At 35.8% G+C, this 12,495-nt stretch overlaps 2 protein-coding genes and 1 long non-coding RNA gene across 4 annotated transcripts in view; 2 read left to right on the top strand and 1 right to left on the bottom strand.

The window, feature by feature from the left end:
* The window catches only part of LOC114821493 (protein TIC 40, chloroplastic-like), a 33,253-nt gene that overhangs the window by 13,645 nt on the left and 7,113 nt on the right, over nt 1–12,495 (top strand). The window contains exons 1-5 of one of the 2 annotated variants that reach the window (XM_029093783.2): nt 9,792–10,178; nt 11,170–11,278; nt 11,433–11,490; nt 11,599–11,616; nt 11,923–12,259. In XM_029093783.2, coding sequence (XP_028949616.1) covers nt 9,983–10,178; nt 11,170–11,278; nt 11,433–11,490; nt 11,599–11,616; nt 11,923–12,259 — 718 coding nt within the window. In that variant the 5' untranslated portion in view covers nt 9,792–9,982. Of the gene's footprint in view, nt 1–9,791; nt 10,179–11,169; nt 11,279–11,432; nt 11,491–11,598; nt 11,617–11,922; nt 12,260–12,495 lie in introns of those variants that run through there. The other variant, XM_070817669.1, reaches the window with a different exon arrangement.
* On the bottom strand, nt 1,283–4,343 carry LOC114821501 (uncharacterized). Its single transcript, XR_003768841.2, has 2 exons — nt 4,152–4,343; nt 1,283–1,891 (listed from the first exon to the last, which is right to left on the bottom strand). It is a non-coding gene; the product is annotated as an uncharacterized lncRNA (long non-coding RNA).
* Nucleotides 1,480–3,144, top strand: LOC103409925 (probable glutathione S-transferase). The gene is made up of 2 exons (XM_017336360.3): nt 1,480–1,788; nt 2,607–3,144. Exons 1-2 carry the CDS (start codon nt 1,480–1,482, stop codon nt 2,955–2,957), a joined length of 660 nt encoding a protein of 219 aa, XP_017191849.2. The 3' UTR covers nt 2,958–3,144.

Raw genomic sequence — 12,495 nt, 5'->3', positions numbered from 1 at the left:
AATTTCAACGGTATATATCCAGTTTAGCAGGGGATTTCATATGACATCTGTTATGTTTGTTGAGTTAAGGTGTTGTGCTGCAAAAGTCAAGTTGTCGTACCAAGTATTAGGCAAATAAGATTTGTGATCCAATTTTCGTTCTGGGTTAGGGAAAGCTTGTTATCCGCACGTATTCTTTTAAGTTTTTCAATCTAATAGAGTACAGTTAGTAATTACTCTCACAAGTGATGTAGCTTTGATTCATATCTTTGGTGTGTAAATTCCAATTTTAAACTTCAGACAGTTAGATCAATAAACCATATTCTTTCAGAACTAGGCAATGCAACAGGCTTTTAAGACTTTGATGGGTCAAATGAATCCACAAGATAGCCAGTTCAACAATGCTGGATTTTCTCCTGGGTCACCTTTTCCATTTCCACCAGCTTCAGCATCAGGGCCTTTTGGCTCACCTTTTCCACCTACTTCTCAACATTCAACGGTAGATGTATCTGCAACCAGAGTAGATGCAGCACCATCCGCACCAGCCTCATCAGCCACAGAAGCCACACCAACCACACCGATCACGTCGACTGCACCATCCACCCCCACCACTGATGTCAAAAGTGACTCTGAACTAAATAAAAAGTGTGTGAGAAACGATAAACTAACACACACATGTTTTCAGTCTCTCGTGTAGTTTTGTTTAACAATGCGCGTTAATTTTGTTTTATTTATTTAATTTGATAACTAGAAATAAAAAAGAGTATGTGAGAAGATAATAAGAGTGTTAGAAAATCATTTTTATAAGTGTAATTGTGACCAATTTTTACATGTGGTTTAATATTCTAATTGATAAAATGTTAATTTACATGAAAATTCTCATTTTCTAAATTATTGAAATAATTTCTAACCGTTCACGTTCACCTCTTCTTAATAATAATATACACTTTGACACACGGGTCCCACTTCACGGTAGAATCTCGTAACCTTTACACAGCCGGCACCTTGGACCAAAACAAAAGCCCAAACTTGGAAGAAAACCAACAGAACCTTCTCTCCTTTGGTTACATCACAGCTTACATCACAGAACCCAATCATCATTTAATTTCACACAAAAACCGTCTACCTTTTCTCCCTCGTATTTTTCCAAATTCCACTTTTTCTCTCCCCCTACGCAACCGTATTGTTTGTCTGTCTTTGTTTCCGTCTGATTTATTTAATTCAATAACTAAAATAAAGATTGTGTCATAGACACAGAAATAGCATGTCTTATCATTTCTAAGCATTAAACTAAGAAAATTAATTAAAAATGAAAAACCATGTAAAATTACATGGCAACGAGTGATATGTATCAGATACAGGGAAGCAATTCAAATTTTACAAAATAGAAGGCTTCAATAATAAATACAATGAAGTCTAGGGAGACCATGCGAAATTCCACACTGAAAATTAAGCATAAAAGGCCTGCCTAGCAGAAGATAGCTCAAACTACCAGCAAAAATGGCAGAAGTGAAACTCCTTAGGTCATGGTCAAGCCCTTTCGGCCTGAGAATCGTTTGGGCGCTGCAACTTAAAGGCATCCCTTACGAAGCAATCTACGAAGATCTTTCGAACAAAAGCCCTTTACTTCTTCAGTCTAACCCTATTCATAAGAAAATTCCAGTGCTCCTGCACAATGGAAATGCAGTTGTTGAGTCACTCATAATTCTTGAATATGTCGACGAAACATGGAAGGAGAATCCCTTACTGCCGGAAGATCCTCTTGAGCGAGCCACTGCACGCTTTTGGGCCAGATATTGCGATGAGACGGTAATCTGAACTAGCCTTTCATAATCAGATAGTTTCTTGCACAAAAAGTATACACATCGAGTGAAAGTGCATCAGATAACTGAACTGAACCATCATTATTTACCTGAAATAATAAGAAAATGCGCTGTCGGATCAGTTTGCAAATTTCCGCAGTAAATTGCAGATATTTGGCTGCATTTTTCGTTCAGTGGTGTATTATGTATATGACCTTACTCTACTTGCTCATGCCCATGGTCTAAAATATCCATAATATCCCGATATTTCTATCGAAATTTCCGTGTTTTTGGACTACCGATATTTCTGATATCATCGATATTTTAGACCTTGCTAAGTCACTCATGTATCTTACCATGCAATGTATAAAGTGTAAAATATTGTACTAATTCATTATATATAAATGATTATGGTGTGTTTAAACTTCTTTCATTAATTACTATATATTTTCTACACTCACAATGTTTGCCAGCTCGCTAATAATCAACTTAAATCAGTTATATCTATCATGCAATGCATTTCCTTCCAATTTTTTGTGATAAACTAATAGATAATTGACTAAATAAACATCATGCAAAAATTTCAATAAAAATTTCCAAGTTTTTCTTACAATTTCCGTGGTTTTTATTCAATTTTTATCGATATCGATAATATTCCGATATTTCCATCGAAATTTCCGTGTTTTTGGACTACCGATATTTCCGATATCATCGATATTTTATAACTTGCTCATGCCTGAAGCAAATTAAAAGAAAATTGTAGTTCATATCATAATTTAGTTTCGATATTTGATTATTCGGTTTGGTTTGTGATTTTTTATGAAGGTTTCGCCATCTATTTGGGAATCCTTTACCAAGGAAGGGAAAGAGCAAGAGGAAGGTATTGTAAAAGCCAAGGAGAACTTGAAGTACTTGGAAGAAGAGCTAAAGGGAAAGAAATTCTTTGGCGGAGAGAAAATTGGAATTGTGGATATTGCACTTGGATGGCTTGCATACTACGAGAGTTTGTTTGAAGACATAGTAGGAATGAAAGTGGTAACCAAAGAAGAGTTTCCATTGTTATCAGCATGGGCGGCGACTTTTGCAGATGTTCCTATCATCAAAGATAATTGGCCGTCTAAAGACAAACTTATTCCCAAGTTTCAGGCTATCCGTGACAGTAGCTTAAAAAAATGAAATGATCTGGTCTGTGATCATTTCATGAATGGATATGAGGGGAAGTGTTAGGTACGGAATGTGGACAATCTACCGAAACCATTTCTAATAAATCCTGCCAAAGTTATTGGTGAGTTTATATAACTGTAGTATCAAGAATTACAGAGATGATCATGTATTGTGGAAAATTAAGTAATGTCTGGTTAAATATATATATATATATATATATATATATATATATATATATCAAAGTGTTTTCTGGGAGATTCTAAAGTAAATGTTTTGTGTTTACACGAAACAGAAGCATTACCAAACGAGTCGTAACTACAAGTACTTCGATTAAGCATTTACCAAATAAGTAGAGGAATCACTGAAGAGAAACAGAACAAAACAACAGCACTGCTTACCAGATTTCTGTTTTATTCCATATAGATGCGCATTAATGAAAACTGAAGAGAAATTGTTCGTCGAGATTAATTTCTTTAAAATATGTCTACTATAGGTACTATACCTTAACCCATTAGGTTCCACAATACTATGATGACACTTGATTTTTGACTAAGAGAAAACCCTGCTTAGTAGAAATAAAGGTGAAACTCAATACGCTGGAATCAAATCTATGGCTAGGAATCGATCTAGCAATCAAATCTATGGTGTCTTAGCTAAAAGAAAAAAAAGAAGTGTGAGAGAGTTGAAAAATATTGTAAAATATAATCAACTACCTCAACTTACTAGAGATTTGAGAAATACATTCATTTGTATTCCCAACTATGTACTTGCAAATCTGGAACTAGAAACTCAATGAGATTCGTATACGACATACATTACCTGCAATCGCAATGCAGACATTATCTTCTTTGGAGAAATTTTCTATCGTAAATGACTACGACTGTGATTTACAAATGCCTCGAACAACCAAAATGAAAGTTCAAAACTTTAACACCCACGTTATGTAAACTAACTAAAAGAAACATATCTTGGATTTGTTATTGAACTAAAACAAGCAAAACCCAAATGGAGTCTTTCAAGAGCTTCAACCAAGTGAAACTGGTATACAAATACAATGTGCGCACGCCCGCACACATATAAACACAACATATATATATATATATATAGGGATCGTCCAGAGATCATAGAAAACTATATGCTTAAGCTTAACAACCTTTTAAGGGCCACAGTAACAAAGTCATTTTATCAAACAGTTAGTAGGCAAACCTGGAATATGAAAATTCAGACAGTCAGACAGTGAGACGGACCCATCAAAGCGTGAAATACTTCCCAACACCAAAAGATCCTCAATCTGCATTCCAATTGACCCAAACTGGGTGGGAAAAAAAAAAAAAAAACAGAAGGAAAATGCTTCAAAATCCATTCAATTTCATGGAAAAAAATTGAACGGAGGTCCCGAAGGGACAATTCTCGTTGCGCAGTTTCTTTATGTAAATGACTAATAACCAGAGCTGTGGCCGGTGTGGGACAATTGTATCCCCCTTCTCAGCAGTCGAGTCAAGTTTCCTTCTTTTTGTAATAAAACTGATGCCGGCCCAATCTCCATACAAATAAATTAAAAATGACAACATAATATACATATAATTTAATTTATTTATGTTATTAGAAAAAATAAAAATAATACCTCCAAAATCTTTCCCCACCAATCCCTACTCGTATACAAAGTATAAAATATCGGTAGTCTAAAAACACGGAAATTTTGATGAAAATATCGGGATATTATCGATATCGATAAAAATTGAATAAAAACCACGGAAATTGTAAGAAAAACTTGGAAATTTTTATTGAAACTTTGCAGGATGTTTATTTAGTCAATTATCTATTAGTTTATCACAAAAAATTGGAAGGAAATTCATTGCATGATAGATTTAACTGATTTAAGTTGATTATATAGCAAGCTGGCAAACATTATGAGTGTAGAAAATATGTAGTAATTAATGAAAAAAGTTTAAACACACCATAATCATTTATATATAATGAATTAGTACAATATTTTACACTTTATACATTGCATGGTAAGATACATGAGTGACTTAATACTACATAAGAGTATAATATAAGATTATCTTATTCTGATCATAAAAAGAAAAATAATATAATACAAGAGTGTAATATGGTGTTGTTTAAAAAAAAACAAATAATAAAATATTATCTAAATAATTTATATAATTTATTTATTAGGGGATAGTGGGTAATTATTGTTTACCCCTTCATTTTGTGATAAGGCAGAGGCTGGTACACTTCACCACGCCAAACAAAGCATCTTTTCAGAGACTTTTTCACTTTCCCAAGTGCCCTGCTGCCGTTCACATCTTTTCATCTTTTCGGACTTTTCTCCTTCTACATCTTCTTCTTCATCTTTTCAAACTTTTCTCTTTTATCTTTTCACTTTTCTTCTTCTTCTCCCCCCTCCACTCCATCTTCTTCTTCATCATTTCACTTTTCTTTTTCTTCTGACTTTTCAAACTTTTCAAACTTTTCTTCTTCTTCTCCCCCCCCATCTCTTCTTTGCAACTCTCATTCCCAAAGTAGACAGACACACACACCCCCCACTTCCCCGTGTTTCCCCCTTCCCCAACCCCTCGAACCTGGATTACAGAGAGAGATCTGGGCAGCTGCGACAACACAGCCTCAGCTTCCTTTCCAACGACGGAGCCACGACGATTGTTTCGATAATATCGAATATAGCTGCCGTTCACATTTTTTCATCTTTTCAGACTTTTCTCCTTCTATATCTTCTTCTTCATCTTTTCAAACTTTTCTCTTTTATCTTTTCACTTTTTTTCTTCTTCTCCCCCCCTCCACTCCATCTTCTTTTTCATCATTTCACTTTTCTTCTTCTTCTGACTTTTCAAACTTTTCTTATTCTTCTCCCCCCATCTCTTCTTTGCAACTTTCATTCCCAAAGTAGACAGACACACACACCCCCCACTTCCCCGTGTTTCCCTTTCCCTAATCCCTCGAACTTGGATTGCAGAGAGAGATCTGGGCAGCTGCAACAACGCAGCCTCGGCTGCCTTTCCGACGACGGAGCCACGACGATTGTTTCGATAATATCGAATATATCGCGATATTATCGATAATATCGTGATATTTTGACGACAATTAGGGGGATACGTGAGAAAATATCGATCTCTTTGAAAAACGATAATATCGGCGATATTTCGCCAATATTATCGATATTTTAGTCATTGCTCGTATACAACAGCCCTATAGACAACAAAATTAATGGTGTTAATATGAATTGACAATGATACTTTTAAATACAAAATCAAATCGTCTACCTAATACATCGGAATCGATTGATGTATGAAGAGAATATGGAGATTGAGATGGAGGGAGTATTAGAGGATGAAATATGAAATTAAGAGAAAATGAGGGAGGGACACCGGATTGAAGGAAGGCGATGGGAGAGAAGGGTGCAGAGGCTACTATTGTAAATTTCTACAGTTTCTGCCTTTTTAGTTGAGCAATCTGTTTATAAAGACGACGATCTTTGCTCGGCGAAGGATTCGTTGCGCAAAGTTTTTCTCTTTGGAATCTTGCGCAACGATTACCACATTCCTCGCACGAATTTTGTCCTTATAAACGTTTTGTGACGACGAATCGTCGCACAAGTTTTTAATTATTATTAAATATTAATTTGTATTCCTTTAAAGTTTATTCAAATAAAAACTTAAACCAAAGTATATTAACCAAATAAACAATTAAATGCAAATTTGAATCCAAATGCAAATTAAACAAATATTTAAAATACCGTCCACAAAACATTTACCTAAAAAAATTATAACCATCCATAACTATTGAAAAACACAATAATAACACTTTTACTCCGCTATTCTTTCAGTATTTCGCTATAGTTTTGCATCTCACTCAACGTCATACTTCCACTCCCAAAAGTGCCCCTTGAAAATGTTATTGATGAATTGTAACAATTGTGGGTCGGTTTCATCCATATCCTAATAACCCTATTATGCAAAAAATATACAGATGGCCATGTCGGAGCATAAATCTGTTCACTAACTTGACCGTCGAAGAACCTCACAGATGGCCATGTCGTAGCATATCAAGATACTCTTTAGGAAATATGGGAGAGGAAAGCGCAAGCCTAAATCCAAAAACCAAAGATAGATCCTGGTGCATGGACGCTATGGGACAAATGATGCGAGAATTTTAGTATAGATGTCTAGCTTGATTCCCACCAAACCCTACACTGACCTTGGACATCCCAATGGCCCTTGACAAAAACCTGAACTTCTTCTCGGCTGCGAACCCTTATTAGCAGAAGGTTATAAGGCGAAACTTTGGACGATTTAGAGGTTTTGCTTGAAGATGCCATTGATGGAAAATGAAAGGATTTGGGGAATTTTTGAAGGGTTTTAATCACAAATAGTCCCTAAAATTGACCTACTCCATCAATATGGTTCCTAAAATTGAAAATCAATTAATATAGTTCCTGAAAATAGATGTTACAAATCAATGTGGTACTTTCGTTAGAATTCTGTTAAAATTTCTATTATGTGTTGATGTGGCACATAAATGAGTCCCACAAGTCTAATTAAATATTACCATGTGATTAAAAATGTTTATAAGAATAAAAAAAATTTTAGTTTTATAGAATTAAAAACTTAAAAAATAAGAAGAAGATGAACTGTTCATCATCTTCTTCTTCTCCCACCTGAGCAACCTCGACAACCCACCCCACCCCATTGCATGTGAAACTGCATTGGACAATTCCTTTGTAGGTGCTAGTTTGGTCGAGCTGGAATTGAGTCTTGATGACGTTGATGGGTTGAAGACACGCGGCCTCCATTTGCCGAGCAAGCTCGACAACGCCTTCGCGTACAGAAAAATGGACGGCTTTTTGGGCGGCGGTTGCGGTCTTGTCGATTAGGATTTTCGTTCATGTTTTTTGGGAATTTGATTCCAAATTTCAAACTAAATTTGGAAAATTGAAATCTGGGTTCCCTGAAAGAAGAGAAGAGAAGGAGAAATTGGTCTTCTAGGTGAATTAGCAGGCATAGGGAGAATAATTAGGGGGTAACTATTTAATGATTAAGTACGTGGATTAGAATGTTACATATTATAAATGTGTTCTACATAATTTTTTTGACCTGGAGACCTTTTTTTTTTCATCACCTGGAGAGGTATTTTACCAAATTTAGGTGGCCTCTGCGTGTTTCTGGATCTGATGGGCCATCTGTTTGGCTGCGGTTACATGTGCAACGAGATGGGGTAGGGTGGGGCGGGGACTGGGGTGGTTGCTTTAGTGGGAGGTGAAGGAGAAGATGAATTGTTCACCTTCTTGTTTTTCTTTTCATTTTTTCTTTTGAGTTTTTAATTAAAAAAACTATTATTTAAACATTTTAATTCATATAGTAATATTTAATTAAACTTGTGGGACCAATTATGTGTCACGTCAGCACAAGACATAAATTTTAATGGAATTGTAACGAAATGATCACATTGATTTGCAACATCCATTTTCAAGAATTACATTATTTGATTTTCAATTTCAGTAGCCATCTTGATGGGGTGAGCCAATTTCATGGACCATTTGTAATAAAAACCCATTTTTGAATTGGTATGTGAGGAAAGTTGGAGCATTTTTTCCTTGGGTAATTTGAGGATTTTGGTAAAATGAAAGGAAGAGATTTAAGATTATATACACATCGCACAATGGAACGATCTGGTTGTTGAATGCCAACCGACTCACCTTGGGATTAACGAGTATGACAATTAAGATCAACAAGAATATCTGAGGTGATTTCTTGTTTTTTGTGCACATGCAACAAACATAAAGTTTCATAAACTTTATGGTACGATATTCAAGATCACACGTTTGAATTCGGAGCGTCTCCATTACTCTCTAAGCGTTAGATCATCAAACGAAGAAAGAAGGCTAAATAGTACGTACTCCAACTTACTCTGAACGGCATAGTCTTTGAATGACTATCCATTCTCAAGGGAAACAAGTTGCCTTTCAAATATATAGTTAGAAATAATTGTGGGATCATGATTTTCTAAGGTCGAAGTAAGGCTAATAATGTTACCTCATAAATCCAATTATGGACTCACCAGCTCCGAGTGGAGCTAAATCCGACGGAGTAGCAGTTCCACCATCACCTTGTTCGGGCCAATAAGAGAAGTCCGAATGGCTTCATTGGTATGAACATGTTTGTTCCACAAGACATGCGATATGATCCAGATATGAACTCAATTAGATTATTCTTAAGTCTGGGAGTTCCTATGATCTACGAATTTGCGTGTGTCGCAAGTAATCACAACTCTAAAAGGTTGTAATACCTACTTCTTGATATCCTATAGGATTCTTCCAGCTTAGAACAAAGATTATATCCTAAAAAGGTCTCTCTACCGGTTTGTATAAATATACCCATCTAGGATTTGTATTGGGTAACGCAATCTCCACACTTTAATTCCTTTTGCCCACTGATTGAGTCTAAAACAACTTACTAACTTGATCGTCGGAGAGTTTTTGATCGAAATCCTCAGTCTTAGGCTTGCTTATGGTTGTTTTCTGTTATGCAGATTGCTCGAAATTATGCCTCCAACATCTGCGGCAACGTCCAAATTTGATTCCAACCATGTATCTAACAATCCTTTTTTTTTAATACATCGATATTTTTACACTAAGGAAATAAAGAGTTCGGCAAAGCCACACAATAGGTAGCCTAATTTGATATCGAATTCACCATTCACGAGATTTGAACCTAAGACTAAGTAAAGAGAATTACTAGTACTGAATGTCATCTAACAATCCTCTTAACATTATGTTTTGACATCTCCAATAATGCTCTTATTCGTTCTAGCAGAAAATACTTTTTCTTGTCTAAAAAAAAAAGAAAAAAAACGAAAGAAAGAAAAAAGAACGGAGAGGTAGACTCTTGTGTTTCAGGTTCTTCTTCTTGAGTTAAACACCAGAAAACCCTACCAAAAATCATTGGGTTTTATACTTTCTACTGCTTCTGGGTTGGTACAATTGCAGTGCCTTTTCCTTGATTTTCTAGTAGCAAATCATGACGTCACTATCTCTTCCTCACTCGCTTCCTCGCTCGCCGCCGCTCCTCTCTTCAAACCAACCAAGAATTATCGCTCCCTCATTCAATCAATTCCCTCTCTTTCGATGCTCCGCCAATCTCAGAAACTCCAAAAATCACCAGAATTCCAGAGCCAATTGTCGCGATGGTCCCTCCACTGCCACTCGCCTCCCAGGTTCTAATTTTACTGATTCAGTTTACCGTTCACTGACTCAAGTAAGAAATTTTTTAGCTTCTCCTTGCAAAATATAGTGCAGAAAACACGGGTTCGCTTTATTATTTTGAAATTCAGAAATTTATTTACTTGTTAGGGTTCTATGTTGAATTGTGAGTCTGAAGTGATGCATACGGTTTCGAGGACGTGAACTCTGTTGTATGAATTGTTTATTTTTATTTATTTTTAATTTTTTTTTTCAGGTTTGAAGTGTATGACTAACTTTTTTAAATTTGAATTTTCTTAATATTCAAGCTTAAATGAATTGGGTAGTGAAAAGTCTTCAAAGCCATGCATGGAGGCTATAAGAAAGACAGTCGCAAGCACTGAAATTTCTACTTGTAGTGGGTTGGAGAAAGCGGATGAGTTGGTTTGTAGATAGTGGCTGTATTTGGGAAAAGATAACCTTCACATCCTGTCTGCAGTGCTGCACACAGACGCATGCATATGGAGAGGAGACGCTAGTTGACTTTATATGTGTTCTCAAAGTAGTTATAATAGGATTACAACTTCAGGAATTGAGCACTTTTGGAGACAAGGATTGGGGTTAGGAGTGCTTATATAAAAAAGCACTTCTGATCATAAGTGCTTCTGTTAGAAGCATCAAGCATGTCAGAATTTAATAAACATCCAGTTGATTTCTGGAAATGCACTTGAACGCGTTTTGTGAAGAAGCACTATTGACTGTTACAAACACAGTCAAAAGTGCTTGTATCCCATCTGTACCACTACTCTACTTACCCTACATTGTGTATCTATAAGACTATAATGACAGCTCTTGAGGGTGAAAAAAAAAAAGAAGCTAGCTTTTAGGGTTATCGTTTTATTTTTCATCAGAAGTGCTAATGTATCTTGCTGATTCTATGATGCCGTATTTCATATGATCTCCCCGGTTGAGCAAGTTTTCAATTTAGTTGTACTGACACGGGTTATTTTTATGATACATTTGTAGCAAAGTTAGAAGTGGCACGTTTTGCGAGCATTTCTTCTTCGAGTACCCAAGAAACATCTTCAGTTGGTGTCAACCCACAAATCTCAGTACCTCCCCCACCCACAAATGTGTAATGATTTGTTTTCTTCACTTCCTCAGTTTTTATTTATTTTATAGCTAATCATGTATTTTATGAGCTTTTTGGTTGCTTCTTGTTTCCTCCTTGTGCCCAAACGTTCATAACCATTTCATCTTTACACCTTTATTTACCTTTTATGTTCTAGAGGGTCGCCTTTGTTTTGGATTGGCGTTGGTGTTGGGCTTTCAGCACTATTTTCATGGGTGAGAACATGGATTGTTACATGCTCTTTGTTTTGAGTTTGATTAAATGAACTTTTATTAGACCATTTCACCTTTGCTGCATGTTTGACAAGTTAATTTTAATGACAGGTGGCTACGAGATTAAAGGTGCGTCCTTTCCTCCTACAATTTATGGATCTTTTTTTTTTTAATTTTTTTTAAATTTTTTTTTAATTCAATTACAGGATTTTAATATCGTTGGGTGTGTGTAAATAGACAATATTTGAGTTGAGTGCCCTTAACGTGTTTAATGTTTGTGAAAGAACGTTTTTCAAATTGCCATCATCATATGTTTGCAAGTACATATGTTAAAATGAATAAGAGTTTGTTTATTGTGTCACCCACAAAATCTAGCCTCACACTCTTTTGATATGTGAGTTTTTTAATTTAAACTTGCCTTCAATATTCTTTCAGAACTATGCAATGCAACAGGCTTTTAAGACTTTGATGGGTCAAATGAATCCACAAGATAGCCAGTTCAACAATGCTGGATTTTCTCCTGGGTCACCTTTTCCATTTCCACCAGCTTCAGGATCAGGGCCTTTTGGCTCACCTTTTCCACCTACTTCTCAACATTCAACGGTAGATGTATCTGCAACCAGAGTAGATGCAGCACCATCCGCACCAGCAGCACCTGCCTCATCAGCCACAGAAGCCACACCAACCACACCGATCACATCGACTGCACCATCCACCCCCACCACTGATGTCAAAAGTGACTCTGAACTAAATAAAAAGTCAAACAGATTTGGTAAGCCCTTACCATGCTCTCATTTATATTTCTTAGAGAATTTATATGGCTTAATTTTCTCAATCTGAAATTTGTTTCTGATCTTCTTGTTTTTCTGTTGCTTCTTTTTATTTTACTTTCTCTCGGGATCCAAATCTATGATCTAAATTCCCTTTTCAATGTTCCAATATATTTGTTATGGTAAATTTAAGTTACCAAAGTAGCCATGAAAGTAAAACAGGGAATTCACTTCTATA

Source organism: Malus domestica, chromosome 02, assembly GCF_042453785.1.
Source record: "Malus domestica chromosome 02, GDT2T_hap1".
Classification (NCBI taxonomy): Eukaryota; Viridiplantae; Streptophyta; class Magnoliopsida; order Rosales; family Rosaceae; genus Malus; species Malus domestica.
The sequence above is the reverse complement of the archived record's forward strand: the minus strand, read 5'-3'. Positions and strand labels throughout refer to the sequence as shown.